The sequence below is a fragment of the Aricia agestis genome, chromosome 2, assembly GCF_905147365.1.
Source record: "Aricia agestis chromosome 2, ilAriAges1.1, whole genome shotgun sequence".
Taxonomy (NCBI): Eukaryota; Metazoa; Arthropoda; class Insecta; order Lepidoptera; family Lycaenidae; genus Aricia; species Aricia agestis.
In genome coordinates, this window is record NC_056407.1 from 3,951,111 (window position 1) to 3,972,425 (window position 21,315).

Genomic DNA, 21,315 nt, shown 5'->3' on the forward strand with positions numbered 1-21,315 from the left:
TTAAGATGCAAGCATTTATCGTGTATTCAATTATTATTAGGTTACAAACGTAAAAAAAATAAAAAAAATATATAGTAATTGCGAGTTTGACCCATAGTTTTTTTCAAATGTTTTGAGAAATTCTTAATCAATTTTTTCTCGGTAAGCCATAGAAATGTCTAAGACAAAGTCCAGCATCTATAAAACTGATGGTCACTCGGCACCTCTATCTCAGGATTAGCATACAATAGAGCCGTCCTTGACTCGCGCTATCAGCCTCAACTGTGGCAACACCATCGACCTGACAACGCTGGGGTGACCAGCTCATGAGCTGTAGATGTGACAGACAGCAAGGGGCTCAGCCAAGACGTTTTCTTGACGATAATAATATAAAGTCGACATTCTACTAATGTCATGTCAATTCCATACATTTGATCGGCGATTATATAAAGAAGCGATAAAGAAAACTTGCACGCTAAACTCAAACTCAATTTTTTTTATTGAGAATAATTTTTTGCAAATCTTCTCTGAAAGTCTACATGATGCCTACCACCGGTTCGGGAACCACCTAGGTATTAAGTAAATTAGTCATTCACTATCGAATCTAGCGAATGCAATATGGCTAAGTACTCAGTGTCAAAGTCTATTTATAAAAAAACATGGAAATTGACTTTTGACTATACTACAGGCATATAACTGCATATACCTCTGGATACTTAACAATATTTTAGTAACAACATGTAAGTATCTGAAATGACTTTGATGGAGATTAATCCATACTAATATTATAAATGCGAATGTGTGTCTGTCTGTCCGTTCGTCAGTCCGTCCGTATGTCTGTCTGTCTGTCTGTCTGTTACCTCTTCACGCTCACACCGCTGAACCGATTATGCCGAAATTTGGCATGGAGATACTTTGAGTCCCGGGAAAGGACATAGGATAGTTTTTATCCCTGAAAAATGTACAGTTCCCGCACGATAAACGAATTTTGGCCATCTAGTATTAAATATTTATAGAGTTTTGCAGCTCTAGACATTGCATAATATTTATCAACCTACACATGTACTGTTATGATTTAAATTCCAGATAATTAGATCAAACCTAGCCAATCTAAAATGAACTCTAGAACGTTCAAAATAAAGTACATAATATAGATATTTGTTGCCAAGATTCAGAATATCTATGATCTGACACTTAGCATCTTGAGTGGGAAAAATCGCCATTTAAAATTAAGATTTTATCCTTTCCGTAATAAGTTAGTAGGATAAGAAGTGATAACTGATAAGTGATAACTATTAAAAAACTTTAGAGGTGTCAAGGGACACCCGAATGGAATGAAGTTATTTCTTATGTTCAAAAAACCTGTAAGTATATACATATATTATACAATTTACACTCAAAAAATATAAAAAAACGCCATCTATTGACGGAATACTAGCAACGCTGCGCTGTTTATACTCAAAACGAACGAAACAAACGCCATCTAGTTGACGCACAGGAATACTATCAATGCCCTCTGCCCTTACCATGCAGGAACTAAGTAATAAAAAAGTGTCCAGGCTAAATATTATGTCTAGCCCCCTTTACGCCGTACGCGCGATAAGGAACTTCGTTCCAATAATCGTGATTGATCCGTGTTTGAAATAATCATAAAGGCTACCGCATGGTCTATTAGAAAATGATTATATTTTTCAGTGCTATGTGTTTGTTTTGAGAGCAAGGGGATTATAGAGTTTTGCATTTATTCAATGGTAATTGTATTCGCTCATTGGGTTCAGTGTTCAAACCCTATGGGGTTAAAAGATTCCATTTTTTTTTTTATGAAATAAGGGGGCAAACGAGCAAACGGGTCACCTGATGGAAAGCAACTTCCGTCGCCCATGGACACTCGCAGCATCAGAAGAGCTGCATGTGCGTTGCCGGCCTTTTAAGAGGGAATAGGGTAATAGGGGAGGGTATGGAAGGGAAGGGAATAGGGGAGGGTAGGAAAGGGAATAGGGTAGGGGATTGGGCCTCCGGTAAACTCACTCACTCGGCGAAACACAGCGCAAGCGCTGTTTCACGCCGGTTTTCTGTGAGAACGTGGTATTTATCCGGTCGAGCCGGCCCATTCGTGCCGAAGCATGTCTCTCCCACGTATAAATTATTAATTTAACGAAGTAACGTAGAAAGTTGGTATAGACATTTCTAAGCCAACTTTTTTGTAAGATTTGAAAGTTTGTATAAAATTCAAGGGTTGAAGTTTAAACTTGAAACATATGCGAGCGTAGTTTTCTGTATTTTAAAACTAAGAAAAAGGTATATTGTAATTTCTACATAACGTTATGTACGCAGTACGACCTATAAATATCTACTATTTACCTGAAAGAAAGTTAAAATTAAATTTGAATACGAGGGTTCAAGTAATTAAAAGTTAGTAGTTGTGACAGTTTTAATTACTGTATGGTTTAAACTTTAGTAATTGGATGTAAGATAATTGTTCAAGTTTTCTGTAACTTTCAGTTGCTGTGATTTCAAAGATTCAAAAGTGCTTTAATAAATAGTTCATGAACATTTTGTAGAACTTTTTGATTTTAATTTTTAACGGTCTGTTACAATTAACACCGAACAGCCGTCTTGATAAAATATTATATCGGTGCGCATAAGAGAATTAATAGACAGTTAAGTTTGTTACAATATACAATAGAATGAGAAAAACAAACATACACCGAAAGAAAATCCACCATATTATGTCATAGTGATGCGTTATTTTAAATTATACAGAAATTATCGAATGCATCTTGACTAAAGCCTGTTTCTGGAGTCAGCAAAATAAACAAACGTGAGAGAGCCATGCTTCGGCACGAATGGGCCGGCTCGAAATACCACGTTCTCACAGAAAACCAGCGTGAAATAGCGCTTGCGCTGTGTTTCGCCGAGTGAGTGAGTTTACCGGAGGCCCAATCCCCTACCCGGGGAGGGTAGGGGATTGGGCCTCCGGTAAACTCACTATTCCCTTCCCTTTCCATCCCTATCCTCCACTATTACCCTATTCCCTCTTAAAAGGCCGGCAACGCACCTGCAGCTCTTCTGATGCTGCGAGTGAGTGATGCTGCAGGCGACGGAAGTTGCTTTACATAAAGTGACCCGTTTGCTCGTTTGCCCCCTTATTTCATAAAAAAAACACTGATGACTGAACCTATCGAATCCTCTGTGAGTTGTCACAGTCTCACTATTCGAACAATTGTAATAAATGGATCAATTACACTTAATTGTTTACAATTGGAAACAATTTTCCAATTCCCCCGTTTTATTTCACCACTTTTTAAATAAAAAGATCTCCGATAACATTCTTTCAGCTTAAGTGAAATAGAACACTGTTCTTCCGTGCTATCTATCTCGACTTGCGTGCTACTGGAGCAGTTTTATTACATAGAGAAGATAGCTTGGTTTCGTTAAAAATATACTGTAAATAGTTTAGATTTTGGAACATAACCAGTACAATATGAATGCTTGTTCTCAACTTCCAAGGCAGTAACTTTTATTGAACACCAATTTTGTTTTAATATAAAAATTGTTAATGAACCAAATGTGTCATAATTAATTGGTGGGAAAAAAATTGAGTGTCGAAAACAGAATATAAAGTCATTGCATCCTATTGTGAGTCGGTTTCTTTTATGTCCCGACCGTCAGGCCGAAAGCCTCAATCAGTCTTTGCCACTTTAACAGAAGCTGTTGTTTTTTTATTTCTAATCTGTGCACCGTCATGACATTTGACGAGCGGCCATTGGTCGGACGTTACTCTTTGACAGCCAATCATGGAGCATTCGATTTTTGAAAGTCATCTGTTCTAACATTTGAAGTCGTGACTTGCGTTATTTGGGGACATTTTTATTGGTTACGACATATTTTATGTATTTTGTGATAAAGTTCTAGGTAAATAGCCAAGTTTTAGGGGAAAGCGGCCTTTTAACGTTTTGTCGGCATGCAAACTTTGCTTGTGAACTGTAACTCAACGTGCCGAAATAAATATCTATAATCTAGGCAACTTGATTTCGCTACGGCTAGCTAGCTAGGACGTAGCTAATTTTATTACTTTCTAACTAATGAACCAACACATTTCTTATAAATCGAATACCTGCAAAAAGTTTTTGAGAATTATCTTAGGCTATTTTACCACAACAGAGCCAATATATTAAGTATTTAAAATTCTAAGGGCAAAAACTTGGATTTTGCCGTCCTGAATTTTCAGTACTCGGGCATTGACCAATAGGCTCTGCTTATCAATTTTACACGCACATTACAACATTTTCAATTGTTTTTGTACTTTATAAAGACTTTACTGTACTAAACTTTTTTAACCGACTGCATGCTTATAATTTTTGCCTAAGTAAAAGTTCATCTTCTGTTCAAATGTCATGCCTTTTCTTTCAATGTTTACAGAATCAAGCACTAACTTTTTCAGAGGTTCTTTGAGACAGAGCGTCTAACTTTGAGGAACTTGCCGAGGCTTTCCGAACAGCTTTTTTAGTTTCCTTCAAGCTAGTATTAAACCAGAGTGTCTAACTTTGAGAGACATGGCTAAGGTTTACCGAATATCTTTTTTAGCTTCCTTCGATCTCGTATTAAACGTATGAGAGTCAATTTAAATCGTATTCCATTCCACAAAACAGTGGTCCGCTCCGTTTCGTCACAGGCTATAATTCAAATTACGGTAGCCAACCATCTATCATCATTTGGCTCAGACACCTTCCGACAAATGACTGACTTTTTTTGACACTTGACTCGAGTGTGCGGTCGCCTTTAAAGTTCACTGACACAGGCTTTTGTTGTCGAAAGTACGCGTGAAAAATATGATTGATGGTACTGGGAACTTTCGGCTGAAATCTGGGCTAAGCCGTTCAGAGAATATATAGAGATGTAGAGTACGAGATCAGGCCTGTTTCACCACTTCTTGATAAAAGCTGGATAGGCTTTCCACCACTTAACAGATAGAATATGGGGAATTTGTCAAAAAGGTTATGGTTAGCCTATTCGGCACTTTATCAGGAAGTGGTGAAAAAGGGCCTTAGGGTCTTATTGGTAAGGACGACGGCTCTTAAAAGACAGTTACAATGTTAGTTTACGTCGTTACATTAAAATTTTAAAGCTATGTACCTCAAATACGAGTAACTCAAATTTATAAAGGGAAAATAAAACATATTCTTATGATATTACCTCCTAGCAGATATAATAAAAACTAAGGTTACAATATTATTAAGTTGATTTATATGAAACTTAGTCGACAGTTTTTAAGGCTGCTAATGAGAAATACTTTATACAATTTATAATTACCTATTATAACTATAAATAATCCGCATAGCCTCAAAGTTTTTCTAAATGGCAACACCAAAAAACTATTGGGAAACACATATAACTGTAACAATAGACAATAAACATCACCTAGACAAATGCAATGATTTATTATCTGTGACAAAAACCGACAGGTGATTTCGACGCCTTATTGCAAGGTGATAGAGTTCGATGTTGCACAACGTTTCCATCAAGAATGCTTCTATAACGATTTGATTATCTGTATGGAAGAAAGAGACGGCTAAATGAATTCTGCTTTTTTAGCTTATAATAAGGAATCGAATCAAGTTATAGGAAATAGAGTTACAAAGTAGGGTGGGACCTAGAAATTGTCGATAAAAATAAAAAAATTCAATTGGAACAATATGCTCAGCTGTGTCATAGTTTTTAGTGGGATTATGATAAAGGTAAATTATTGTAGGTCACATCAAAAAAATATTGTTAAAAAGCCGTTTTGCATATACAGGTAAACTTGCATGCATATCATCACGATAACATTATCAGCTATAAAGCAATTAACTATTGTAAACGTGTGAATATTTTATATAAAAACGGACGTCTCTAACGAATTAATTAATTGCTAAAAATACAATATTTTATCGCGAGATTATATTTATTAGATGCGGGAACACGCCAAGTCGCATTATACATGAAACCGATAAAAACAGAAATATCGATAGGGCGATAACTACTCCGCGCATGTTGTATCGATATCGACGTTATTAATCGAGCATGCCCCTCACTAGATATCTCAGCGGGCTCTTCAAAGCCACAGACGATATCTGAGAAATATTAAATTATAATAAAATTAACTCGATACAGTTTTTATAACGAAGGAAACGAAATTAGAAGTGTTAGAGTTCCCTTTTAACTCTTTCTCACACTGATCTTTGGAGGTGCTTCTATACTAACATATTGTATTGTACATGCAAAATTGAGTCAACTTGTTCTCTTGGTGCTTAAACTACAAGCCGATGCTTAAGAAATTTAATATGGAGATTGGAGGTACTTTGAGTCCTAAAAATGGCACAGGACAGTTACTTTTGTCCTGGAAACATTTTTGGGTCTTGCACGATAAATGTCTAGAATTAATTTTAATAAAATTTATAAAACTTAAGGCCTTTTAAGAGGGAATAGGGTAATAGGGAGGGTAGGGAAGGGAAGGGAATAGGGGAGGGTAGGGAAAGGAATAGGGTAGGGGATTGGGCCTCCGGTAAACTCACTCACTCGGCGAAATACAGCGCAAGCGCTGTTTCACGCCGGCTTTCTGTGAGAACGTGGTATTTCTCCGGTCGAGCCGGCCCATTCGTGCCGAAGCATGGCTCTCCCACGTTTGTTTTACTTTATATTTTATAGCAAGAATATTTCAACATGCAGGTTGTAACTGTTAAATAATTGCCTCAAAAAACGGCTTAATATTAATAATTATCATTTTTTTTTGTTGAAATTTCTATAATCTATTAGCTATATCAGCATTAATACATAAATAAAAAGTTAAAACAAATTTTTCTATATCTCTATCTAATTTTAATTTAGTTCCATATCAATCCGTTAATTATTATGTTGTGACATATCGATAAAAAATATTAGAAAAAATCGATTATGCCCATCTCTATTGTGAGTCGGAACGTATGTGATAACGATTACTCATTCTACACGGTGACACATGACGAATCAATCGGTCACGACTCCAATCGTTCACAACCTGTTCTGCGCGGCGATTTTAATTTTCGAATGTGGAATTGTTTTTTTTTTCATGGGAAAGGATGCATCTAGGGAAAGAAAATATTGGATGTTGATAACATAGAGTAGAATAGGACTGATAAACTTTTTTTGGTATAGCGCAAAGATGATGCCCAAACAAATTTTGAATTTAGAAATGTTTCTCAAAAAGTCAGCCAAGTGCAAGTCGGACTCGCGCACGAAGGGTTCGGTACCGATACAGAGCAAAAATAGGCTAAAAATTGTGTTTTCATATGGGGGCCCCTCTTAAATTTTTATTTTATTTTAATATTATTATTAAGTACACATAATAACTATAACAAAATAATGTATAAAAAATTTAAGCCCACCTTTTGTCATTATTGATATAGAGCGAAAAAGGCCTAAATAATCACATATTTTGTTGTCATAGTCTTTGTTTGTTGTATGGGAGCCCCCTTAAATATTCATTCTATTTTAAGTATTTGTTGTTATAGTGGCAACAGATATACACAATTTGTGAAAATTTCAGAAGTCTAGCTATAGCGGTTCTTGAGATAAGCCTGAAGACAGACAGACGGACAGACAACGAAGTCTTAGTAGGGTCCCGTTTTTACCCTTTGGGTACGGTACTCACAGTCTAGTCGGGTAAAAATTAAAATAATTGACTGACATAGAGTAATTAGATTCTGAGCGTATACAAAATTTAACACTTTTAATATATTTTATTATAATATGGTAAATTAAGTTGTTACTACCGTTAATTTTAACGACATGAAACAATTAAAGTAAACATAAACAAAATTACTTAAAAACAATTTAATAATCGCTAATTAAATAAATAATTCTTAATTAAGCAACAAAGTTTTAGGGGCTAATTTAAGTATGTGTCCACGAAATAAGTACTAATTACATACACTATCGTTTTACTACAATATTGTTGAAGAAAAATACCTATTTAAAATGATAAAAAACTAAATTTCTACTAAACGACACTCCTTAGATTAGATAGGTAAAAAATTCTTCACTTTAATTATACCTTACGTTTCAACGTGACGGTCTAATGAGAATGGCACTATTCCTTCAGTCGTAAGGTTCATTTTTACTTGATTCAATGAAAACTAGAAAAATCCAAGAGAACGCACACTTGTTTAATTATTGGTTGACAAAATTACTTTCCGAAGACTTTAGAATTAAATGAAACAAAAAAATGTATTTGTATTGAATACTAATTAGGAAGGCGACACGATTTGTATTTTTGTAAGAAAAAATTAAAAATACACTTTTAAAATCTTCGGAAAATTAGAAAATGAGATCTATTTTGGTCTCAACTGAATAGGTTTAACGTAAGGTTTTACGAAATTAGGTATACGTAGGTACTTTCATTAAAGTTTTTCGTTGCGCTGATTTTTACACCCTACTTCGCTCGCGTTGAAATCTTTTTGTCTATAGAAATATTTGAATGACAAAATTTCAAAAGATGAACCGTGAACACCTTGTTATTATCTTTTACTGTCTTATAATATATTTTTAAAAGATTGAAGAAGAAGAAATTCGAATGAAAACCGTTTGAATATGTAGCACTTTTTTATAGATGTGTCAGGCCCAATTCAGGGCCAGGGCCAAGGGTTGTTTAGGGCTTTGATATAATGTTTACTAACTTTAATAGCGTAAACTCTTGTATTTATTCAGTTTTATTCGTCGAACATTTAAAACCTTCTCGTTCTACTAAGTACAACATATTTATGGTTCCCAGGAGTACCAGGGGCTCCCAAACTTATTTTGTCTACCACCTACTTTGAGAAAAAAAAAATTTTTGCGTCCCCTTTGTTTCACCTACTTTTAAATTAAAGCCTCTTCACAACTCCCCCAATTCTTTGTCTGGATCCCATACCGCCCCCCTTTAGGCCTTCAGCGCCCACAATGGGGCGTTATCGCCCACTCTGGGTAACGCTAGTCTGTACCTAGGGTACAGTCCTATGACACTGGCGTATTATATAAAAAATAAAGTGTGAAAAAATGTACGGATTTAGAGAATGTACAGTCCACTGGTGTTTTTTTTCACCACTCCACCACCAGAATCGACCCAACTTACCTGCGTCTGCGTGAGGCCCAAGCTAGCGGCCAGCTCCGCTCGCTCCGGGAGCGCCAGGTACTGCGTCCTCTGGAACCGCCTGTTGAGCTGCTGCAGCTGGAGGCTGGAGTAGATGGTGCGGGGCTTCCTCATCTTCTTGCCCTTCCCGTTCACCCGGAGGCCGGGGTCGTCGGAGAGACCACATTTTTCTGGAAAAGAGGTTTTCTGTGAGACCGACTTTTTTTTAAAAGAAAGTTATCAATTCTACCCGTATGTACGTACATTTCCATATATGTTAGTCTATATCGGCTTCTGAACAAATGTGCCAAATTTTAAAAGTGTATATATGTATGGATGTGTGTACTGTGTATGTATGTATGTACATATGTGTGTTTTTATGTTTGTTTTCGTATGTGTATATCTCCGGAACTACAAGTCCGATTTCAGTGATTCTTTTTTTTTGTACAAGGTATTGTTCAACTTAGGGAATACAGCAAGTTTCTTCAAAATAGGATAGGTAGTTTTTTAAATAGGGAATTTAAATTCTTATTTACGTACACTTTTGAAGTCGGTTATATCTTTTTAAAATACTATTATTGTTGTTAATACTAATTGTACCCACTTTGTTCACGATAAAGATACTCATCTTGGCGGGGGCACTACCGTGCCCCCAGATTTCCTTTCATTGTCAAATAACTTCATTTTATCTGTTGTTTCTGAACGCAAAGTGACTTCAAGTTAAAATTATTGCCTACTTATTGAGAAAATAAGATAAATATCGGACCATAAAATTAGCCTAAACACACCAAAAATACGTTTATATTGATGTGACATAATATCAGTTGTTGCAATCTAATTAGAACATTCGAAAACTTTGTCAATACAAAACGATATTAACACATGCCAACAAAAGCTGATGTTTTAAAACAAAAAATTACCATACGTTCACTAAAGCTATATTGCTTTATATTATAAAATGAATAATCTATTAAGGCTCAAGTATCCGAAATTTAATAACATATTGCGGCGCGCTAAATCACCGTATGTAAAGCAGCTATAAATTAACAATATCTGCGTAGACGGCTCGCCATCCGTTTTGTGAAATATGAAAGGTTCTCGCTACTTGATAATAGTCAGTGGTAACTTGTAATTACTGTATCTGATCAGACCAGCGCCAATATGTCGAGCCAGGGGCCTTATTCTTGTGAATCGAATGTCGTTTGGAACGCTGGGTGCCTTACTTGCCAACATACGGATGCACTCTGAGAACTTTACTGCTGATTTAACCGAATGAAATGTTTGACAGGTTATGTATGGGGCTTATAACAAAATTTTTATATAAAAGGAGTTAAGTTATTAATATTCGTCTTTGACCGCCGTTCTCAGAGACATTTAATTACGATTAACCTTCAATTTAATGAAGAGTTTAACAGATAATGTATGGGGCTTATGTCAAAATTTTGAATTAATTACAATTAAGTAATTAATGTTTCACTCTGAGTGCGGCAGTAAGTGCGGCAAATAGTGCGATAGATGCGATAGAAACGACTTTCGAATCACAAGAATAGGGTCCCGTGGTAAAAATCTGAGATTTATTTTTAACACAGCAACACTTGGATTGGTTATTCTCTGTACAGTGTACATGTCAATTTAGTTATAGATCTGTAAAGGGCCCCCGAGACGATAAAACGGTTTGATTCAAACACGTAAATTTTGGTTTGACCCAAACCATTTTGATCGTTTACAAAGCTTATTTGAACGGTTTGTGAAACATTTACGTGTTTGAAGCTTGTTTGATGCAATTTCATATTTTTGTTGTGTTTGACACACCGTTTGATCGTGTTCCGACGCATTTGATCAAACTCCTAGCGATCCTTCAAGAGCAGCTATCCCCAACCAGCGGCCCGTCGGACTTTATATTTTGTGGCCCGCGTAATGTTAAACCATTTTGAAATTCACGTCCACCGGCAAAATAATGTAAAGTCGACGTGAAAGTGGTGATTTTTTTTTCTATTTTTAAATCGTTAATTTTGAAACACATTATGTTTTAAGCGTAAAAAATTTTTATTGCGGCCCGCGATAGCAAGACCAAAATATGTTTGTGGCCCGCATGAAAAAAAGGTTGAGGACCACTGTTCTAGAGCATCTTATCCACATTACAAGACGTGCACTCGACAACGCGTATTGAATTAAACTGCGCAGTTTCCTTTGACAAACCGTTCGAACCGACATCAAACGGTTGCATCAAAGACGTAAGGTTTGATTCAAACCGTTTGACCGTCTCGGGAGCCCTTTAGGATGTAGAACTTGGATTTCATTAAAAAAGACAGCAGCTATAGTTTAGCGGCCACATGGAAATGATAATTGGATGACAGCTGTAGGTGAAAACTTCTTTATTGTGACAGTACACAAAATGGCGTCATTAATTTTGGTCACACACCAAACCATCCTTGTAGAATCTGATGGCAAATTTTAGACGGCAGATTTTCAAAAAATATCCTTGATCATTGGATAAATTGTACCTATCTATAGTAAAACATGTTTCACACGCAGAATAAGCCGCTACAAGGAAAAAAAGGATCAAAATGTTTTATTCCAGTTACCTACCCCGGTATTGCTAGAGTCAATTTAATTTCTCACTTTTTGCCATCAGATTCTGGTAGACCTATAGTAAGATTCCAATTTTAATATAAAATTTTCAAGCACATTTTAATATTATTTTGCGTTAAAAATGCCCGGCGCGTACGATATTTGAATATGACATATTGCCTGCGTTGTAATATGCTTTTTATCGTCGTTAATTATTTAAAAGGTGGATACTGCAATATTTACCGGTATGATAAATGCCTTCGACTTAATTTTGCATGCATTTCATATTTCTATACCTTAAAAGTCGATACAAGATGTGTTGTGTGAAATGTGAGCTACACGAAATTCAAACTTTTAAGAGTCTTTTGTGCAGTGAAATATTTTATTTCACTAAATAAAAATTAAAATCCTTTCTCGAATCTTTCCCTGCAAATGTATATACAAAAGCCGACAGACAGACGGACAAAACAATACGGCCCGGGGTTCGGACACACCCACTAGGGATGTGCCAAGTTTCATCGACGTTAGTGATGCTCTACAATTTTTATCGTATTTAAAACGTCTAATTAAAATTATGCAAATTGCGTTTATGAAGTTTAAAGCCAGATAAAATCTGTTTAAATTTTATATTATACATATATATGTACATAATTGTATGTTAATTTTTAAATGCTGCAATATTTTAATCAGATTAATAATAATAATTGGCTACAATGTACGCAATATGATTTGTACAACATTACATTTTTCCATAAAAACTTAACCCATAAATCAACAAAAAAATTGAGAAGTTTTTTGACGCTTGTAATAAGCATACTTATTACAAGCGTCGATTAACTTAGATAATTTCTTCCGGTAGGCTGCTATACTTCAGAATCTTATAACTTTGTATCTGACTGTGCTTTGTTTTTGAGGTGTTTTGTAACAATGTTGAATAGATAACTCCTGCCAAATAACTTCAGAAATAGTACTTTTAGAAAGGACATAGCTTAGCAATATTTGCATGAATAAAAAATACTACACTCCCCTCTTTGCAGTCGGTAAAACGATGTTGAAATCAAAAAGCTACAATACCGTCTTGCACCCCGCCCACCGCGCCGCCTACCGAAATCCGACGCGCACTAAAAAACAATACACCTTTTTAACAAAAATTAAGCATCGCCCAAAAGCATTATGAATGTGAGCACAGCAGACGAGCGACTTCGCTGCGACTTTTGGTCGCATTTGGCTGTTTATGGAATACTGTAATTGAGTTGCATCGATAAATAAAAAGACTTTAAAATAGAGAGTTTTAAGAGTATGTGCGTCTAAAGCACTGTGTCAGGACCTTGACCGTGACATTTCAGTATTGTAAAGGTACGTAAGATAGAGTAGATGTTAACATGCTACAGTTCTAAAAGATTTCTTTTCGTGGTATTTGTAACATATTTTTTTCAAACGGTAGCTAGTACGGCAAACAAGAATAGCCAATACTTAGCCACGCTTGCTATCAAATGATATTAAATTATTTTAATATGAAAAAGTACATATTATATCTCTTTCTATCTGTCGGCTCCTCGTCTCTCTCCGTATAGAGTTTACTTTGAGTGGATTATTTTAGTTTGTATGCGACTTGAGATATTGGTAAAAATAAGAAACAAAAGTCGCAGGTCTGCTGATGTTCCATAAGTAATATGGCCACAAAAAGGTCGTGTAGAGCGTGGTTTAACACGACTAACAGAAATCTGATGAGAATCTAATTATAATTTTTAATAACTCTCTCCGTTTCACTTTCGCCGCATAGCTGAAACGTTGGCTGCATGCTTAACATAACCAAGACCTGAAAGATAGTTCTTGTATCTTTTAGCTTAAAAACAATGTTTCTGTCAAGGAATTTAGCTTTGAACCAATATTTAGGCTTAGTTTCACGCTAAATATGTTTACGGTGTCAACAAATAGGCCCTTTGTAAGTTTTTGGTGCATGGTATAGTCAAAAGCTAGACGCGATATGAGACTTTATTGTGTCATGTGTATCACTATGTATGGTTATAATGAGTTATCTAATAAGCGAACTATGCATTTAATCCTAAAAGTAATACCATGAAATTTTTCGTTTTTAAGTATAAAAATCATCAAAAATGTGCTAGACGCAAATTCTACAATAGAGATTAGAGCGTACCCTCTCGTGTTGCTTATTTTTCTACCTAAACGTAACTTAAGAGGGAACGCGGGTGCAGTAGAAATTTAACGAAGAAACTATTGCCATCACGCTTCACCCTGTGCCGGCACGTGTATTGTGATAGAGACAGATAGAGTAAATCGAGGTAACGTAGTCCTCTGATTCCATCTTCAAATTCTATTTTTTTAATATTTTCAGGAAGAGTGAGTCGATACCTCTACGTTTTTATTTTATCTTAAAGATCTTTCAGTTTCATGGTCGGTGGATTGGCGGGGTACGGGGTATTAATTTTTTGCGATTTTTGAAGGATCATATTTTTTTTAATTATAAGTAAATTTACAAAAAGTCGAACGTAGAGGCATAGCTTTAACAGATCCCAATATTGTATAAAAAAACAAATTGTTTAGACGCCTTGTCCAGGGAGTAAAATGGGGAATACGTTTGTATGGAAAAACAGTGTTAGCGTTTCCTCTTAAGGCCATCATAATATTGTGTCCAAAGTATCTATAGTTGCTTTTCAAACACCTTCCTTTGCTCGGGTGTTTTTCGGTGAAAAAGTCGTTGATAGTTTATCTGGCTTCACCTTCACCTAATATTGCGAGTGTCCGTCAGAGTTAGATAACTGATAAGGAGGAGGGCCGGCGCCCGCGGTCATCTCTGCTCGTTGGGGATCCGGTACAAGCGAGAACAAAAGCGGTTCAAGTTTTTTTTCCAGCTCAGTACGGCAATAGAAATGTAATAGACAAAAAATTTATATCTGCAAAATTTCCGACTCGTAGAAGATTAGTTTTTTTAAGTAATTTATTTATTTACCAATACAAATAATTTAAAAAATATACAGTGTGTAACAAGTAATAATACATGTAACTGCCGGTGTTATAAGATGGCTCTATAAGCGCTATTATGACTGACACATGAGTATTGGAGAAAACAATATTTTATTGACCAGAAAATAGTAACTACAAACGATGCACTTTGAATAAAGAAGCCATATCAATTATTTAACCCTTTGTAATAGAATTGTTAGGTAAACATTTAAATAAAGTTAAACATGAAAGCTGCACACACTAGTAAACAGATTATCAATTCAAATTGTACTCATTATAGTCGAAGCGATGATAAATTATAAGTAGCTATCGTTCATCGCTCAATATGTTAATAAAATGTTAGCCTTTTATGTATTTTTTTAGCTTTTCCGTCGTAAGAAGCTATGTGCATGTAGGCAATAATAACTTAGTAGTTAGTAGCCATACAACTGACGGATAACAACACCTTTTTATCTAGATCGAACAAATATATCTAGATAAGAATACAAAGTTTGTATTTTATTACTTTTATTTTAAATTTCTTGGTCAAATTATACGTCCGTTTGTTATTTTTATTGCTCCTAAATGTTCCTTTATTTCAAATACCTATCATATTTAACATTAATATTCTCTGCGTTTTTGTTCTGTTAAAAACAAAAAATATTACATATTTATTGTTAACATAAATTAAATTCTTTGTTAACAAACGATTCGATTAAACTTTATGTAGGTTATTCATCCTCTGTATCTTACAGACCAAATAATTATTTTACTTTACGCTTATAATCAAAAAAAATTGTTTATCTGTCAAAACGTGGGACGTGGGAGAGCCATGCTTCGGCACGAACGGGCCGGCTCGACCGGAGAAATGCCACGTCCTCACAGAAAACGGGCGTGAAACAGCGCTTGCGCTGTGTTTCGCCGAGTGAGTGAGTTTACCGGAGGCCAATCCCCTACCCTAATCCCTTCCCTACCCTCCCCTTTTCCCTTCCCTTCCCATCCCTACCCTCCCCTATTACCCTATTCCCTCTTAAAAGGCCGGCAACGCACCTGCAGCTCTTCTGATGCTGCGTCCATGGGCGGCGGAAGTTGCTTTCCATCAGGTGACCCGTTTGCTCGTTTGCCCACTTATTTCATTAAAAAAAAACGTTCCAAACCGCTTGTGTAGGGAATAGTACCGGTGTGACGCTGCGGGCAAAAGTTTTCCGAGATATTTACTCCATAGTAATATAATATACTGTAAAGTAACAATTAAAATAGTCTAAGGTGTTATTAAGTAATGACGCCTGCGGGAAAACAGATGGGGACCGGGACAAGAGAAGTGGGAGTGTTTTTGGAAATCCGTCATCTGTTTTTTATAATCCGACATTATCTGATTTTTTGAATATAAAACTTTTACTACAGCAAAAACAATAAAACTCGTTATTCGTTTGGATTTCCAAATACATATCATCTTACTATTTCCATATTCAAAGAAAAAGTGCTGGAAGAAGCAGAATAAGTGTACCAACCAAAAAATTTTTCAGGAATTATATTAGTTCTTGTCAGTAAAGACTGTAATAATATCATAGAGACCACGCTATCGAGTTTTTTTTTTTTACAGATAAGTACCTGACGACTTTCTGATGAGTCAAATTTGGCTTCTGGCAGAAGAAACTCAAAAAAAACGCCATTGACTTAAATTTATTTATCCTAATTCCTATTACAAGAATGATAGGATAAATAATTTATGCCTAGTACTAGCGGTCCCGGCAAACGTTTCTTTGCCATATAAAGTATTTAGCCCGTATTATTTTATTGAAGTGACTAAATAAGTATATCACCATGGCAACGTCCATCGCTATCCCGTCGCACAAACAATGGTCGCCGTCAGTCTCGAGTTGTAATAATTTACTATTATTTATTCAACAAATGCACTTATCAATATAAAAAGTACCCAGTAGCCGATTCTCAGACCCGCTGAATATGCATATAAAATTTGGTAAAAATCAGTAAAGTCGTTTCGGAGGAGTACGCGGCCTTTAACATTGTGACACGAGAATTTTATATATAAGATTATGATATTTGTATCAATTTCTCAGGTGTTTAAGCGATTCAACGTAATAGACGCATCTAAATGCCTTCATCTAATCCAATATGTCTTATTACAATAGGAGTAGAGTTCAATATCGTTTAGACAACACTATCATAAATCTTAATTCTTGATTATTATATAATTGGTGGTGTCTGTTTGTTTGTTGAATAAATAACATGTAATACGGGTACTATTAAAATATTTTTGTGGCGTTTGTGTAATTGTATTAGTACGGTTAACGTTTTTATGTAACTGTATACGGGAGTATAGCAAATGTAAGGGGCGTTCACAAATTACGTCAGCCGGTAACAATTCTTATTTTCTCGTTGACTTGGCTTAGTATCTTACTAGGGGTAGTCTGAAATGCATTGCGGAAGGAAAGCCAGAAGTTAGAAGGTTGGAACTTGGGTGTCTACACTTGACAGTCGTTTTTTCTTTTTTTTGAGATTCCATAAAAATGTTTCCAAATTTCATTAATTATCTAGTGATAAGTGGTATCATTTTGCTATTATGCTCTGTTATATTATGTACGATTTGCGTTGGGAAGAGTCTTCAGTACATAGCCTTTTCACATTGAGAAGAGAGTCCCTAAGTTGTGACCAACATGCTTAAAGCCCTTTCTCATATTTTTATAGTTGATATTACCCTGATAGCACCTTAGTCTTAACGCAAATATTAGGACCCTAGAGCATTTGAATCTGCAGCTCGAGAGTATAACGATTTCAAAAAGACAGGCAGTGGATGGATGAGAGCTGCCCAAGACGGGATGCCCTGTCAAGTGTCAGAGGTCCACGTTTAGCAGTGGATGACAATAGCCTGATGATGATGAAGGCATCTGAAGGTTACGAGCCCTCAGGGCAACCACCGACCCACTCTGTGCAAGGCCAATTAATCATTTTAATGTGAACATGACATAAAATATGGTTTTGATTTATGTTTATGAATTTTACGGTGTGTGCCCATGTGGAGCGCCATGGTGGCTGGTTCACGAGCTATATCGTTCCTAGAGAACTTGGATACATGAAAAATGTAGAGAATGTAAACTATAGATTGTAGAAGTGACATTTTAAAATACCTTTTTTTTTAAATGTCTGTGCTAGTTTTAATCGAATCATAACGTCCGCAACTCCTTTGCGCCAAAATTCGTTTGTAGCAGGAAAACCATACAATTTACCGGGATGTAAAGTATACCATGTCCTTTTCCGAGACTCAAAGTATTTTCATACCAAATTTCAGCAAAATCGGTTCAGCGGTTTTGGCGTTAAGAGGTGGCAGACAGACAGACACCCTTTCGCATTTATAATATTAGTATAGATGCATACATCAAAACTTTTCTAGCGAATAAAAACTAAAGAATGTACTAGTTACATATTAAGTGTTTACTGTTTAAAGTCTTTAGTAATATGTATGTTAACTATAATATGGTAGCTGTACTAGTAAGGTTTTGAAACTGCTGTATCTCCTGTGTCGCCAGGATCGACAGCGGTATCCAACCACGAAAACCATTTGATATGATCTCAGGGATCTCAGGGAGCCCGAGGGACATGCTAATCTAGTAATAATAATTACATTACAGCAAAACAGAACCTCTTAACAAAGGATAATAATTATTCGTTTTGTCTTTGTTTTAATTAATAATTATTATTTATGTTAAATATTATTAGATAATAGTCTACAACCTTGGCAACGAGAAAGCGATTCATTTGGGGAAAACATGCATTGGAAAATCGACCTTGGCGCTCGGACCGGTTACGTGGAAAACGTATATCGGAAGGTAATAATTTACAGCTGAATTTCCTTTGCGCGTTTTTGTAACCTCGACCCATCTCCGGTCATTGGCCAGAGTGAGATTTTAGGATTTTAGATTTAAATCTAAAAATCGATTAAATAAGTAGATTTTTTTTAAGTGGGAGGAAGTTTGAATATTCTACTAGTTGTTATAGGTACAACACTAGTGTAAATAAAAATCAATAACAGCGAATCGTCGTTGCTTAGGAATGCTTCAGCACGAATTGACTGGCTGGGCCAGCGTGATAATACGGTCACTTAGAAATCTGACTTGAAAATTACGCCTGCCCTTTCGCCAAAGTCATATTCATAGACCATAGTCCATAGTAAGCTATTCCAAATTAAGCTATAGTAGGTATCTAATAGACCAAGCATCCAGCTCTTCTGGTGTTGTAATTATCATTGAGCAATCCGATATTACATATCTGCAGTTGTAAATGTCGCCGTGTGTAAAAGTCTCACGGTGTAGGTGGGACTCTATACGCCCGTTACTAATTCACGACAATAACCCGCCTGTCGTCTGTGTTTTGACGTGACTACCGTGTACTATCATGTAGGTACTACCTTTTATAATGCACGATATGTCGTATCTAGTACAGGATATAAATATCGTATCTTTTTAGAACGTTGTGAAACTCAACATACTGTATCTACTATCTTGTCCGGAGCGTTTTTATAACGCACGATATAATATCGTATCACGTTCAGGTAGCTTAGCATCTGCCTTACACGGTACAGGCTACAGTTTTATGAAAAAAGTATTTCTAGTATTTCTTGACAATAAACCAGAATTATCTATTAAAATATATATAAATAGAGAAAAAATGATTTGGCTTTTGACTTTGTAGTATGTTCCGAGGGTTACAAAATCTTTTTTTTGATATATATAACTTAAAAGTAATTCTACATTGGGTACGTTGCAGCTATAGGAAAATCTAGTCATTTATCATTGGAAGTCTCTATAATATATTCATTGCAATAAAAACCAGCGCACAGTCACGCATTTGTTTAAATTGGTTTAAAACACTTCATTATTAACACCTTCGCATCATTGCATTCACTATTTACACCACACGATATTTTAATTAAAAAAATAATTTATTTAAATAGGTGTTCTACACGAAAGCTTGTCGATTAGTTTTTTTGAGTTTGAGTATGCAGATTTAAATATTATTTTATTAATATTGTGATTGTAATGCTTTCAATAAGTAAAGAGTCAGTAGGTGTAGGAAGTGAACTTACAGTCTTATTCATTTATTTCTCTACCTAACTGGCGTTTTTTTGATAATATTAAATTTAATTTTAGATTACAAAAAAAAGACGCTCATCTGGCCTCAGGCCGGACACTATAGCTATGTTTCGTATTGCGTTGACTGTTAAACTAAACATCTAAAGGCCTTCATCATTACTTGCCAGTTCCGATACACTATCTTTATTCAGTTTTTCTGATATGTTTATTTTAACCACCTTACTAATAAATATAGTAACTATTCAAGGTTCTCTATCTTTGCTCGTCAAATGACTTTTCGAATTTATCAGACAAAGATAAGTAGACTTTGTACACTGTGTCTATCTTTATAAGTAAAAGGGTAAGAGTTAAGACATTAATTCATTTCATGAGCCCTTGTAGAGCCTCTACAGGACGAAACATTGTAACTTGACGTATTACAGTAGCATTTCGTATGCGAAAGCTGCACATGCAAATCGCGATTGTATTCAATATTTGAACCGTGAAATATATTCAACGGCTTAAACATTTTATTGTTATTCAGAAAAATACCTTAGTTTGCGCTTACTAGTAGTAGATCATTCGCGCTATAGCATAGATCAAAGTAAATTGAGCTATAATTTAAATTAATGTAAACTATAAACACCTGTACAATGTAGAGGTACATAATATACATAATATTAGATAGTAATAATGATCCACCCTCTGTATGCAGACGTTTTAGTCATACAATCTTTGTCCTTATCTGAAACCCTAAAAATAAAAAAGAGACTTTCACAAAAAAAAAAGAGTGCAAGCGAGGTTATTAGCTAAATTAAATTAGCAGACGTTTGACGTTAGTTCCTTCCTTTTTAAAAGCTTTTATTCTTATTCTCTGAGAGTAATTAGAAATTGAATTTTTTTCTAAAATGGCGTGACAATATTAGGACGATAATTTTCAATTATTATATTCTGCTATCATGTCTCACTGCTTTTTGTTTAATATTATGATAGATATTTTATTACACATTTAATTTATTATCGTTGATTAAAAAGTTTGTGTTAATTACAAGTGACGTCATGCAGCAGGTGTCGATCGACATCAGTGTAAAATCGCTTCCATACTAAAGGTTATAGTCATGACTCAATATAATAATATATTTGTACTATAGTATAGTAGTTTGACTATATTCATAATGCCGACTTAGCATAGCGATCTTAATTCTTAAGTATATTCGTCAAATAAATAGACTGAACATAGATATGCATAGATAGAAAGATAATAGCTTAGAAAGAAAGAGAATCGAAAAAATATTGCTTTAATTTGCCATTCTAAGCCAGCAGCTGGTGTCTTGTATGTTCTGTTGCACAATGTACACTGTGTCTAGTCATGATTTGTTTTGGATCAAGAAACACAAACGATTTAAGATACCAGCTGCTACTAGCTGTATTTCTAATGAAGAAATGGAATAATATACGAGTACATTGTAGTTATATTTTGTTAAAAAAAACCCATAAAACAGAGTTATCTTACGAAAATGTAAAATATTTTTCTATTTCCAACTTATATTCTGTTGTAAGAAAATGCCGTGTCGCTTGTAGTGGTTA

At 35.3% G+C, this 21,315-nt stretch overlaps 1 protein-coding gene across 3 annotated transcripts in view; it reads right to left on the reverse strand.

Annotated features, from left to right (window-relative positions):
• Positions 1–21,315, reverse strand: part of LOC121739763 (homeotic protein distal-less) — an 83,622-nt gene that overhangs the window by 46,500 nt on the left and 15,807 nt on the right. For all 3 annotated transcript variants that reach the window (XM_042132319.1, XM_042132318.1, XM_042132317.1), the window contains exon 3: positions 9,107–9,294. In XM_042132319.1, coding sequence (XP_041988253.1) covers positions 9,107–9,294 — 188 coding nt within the window. The remainder of the gene's footprint in view (positions 1–9,106; positions 9,295–21,315) is intronic.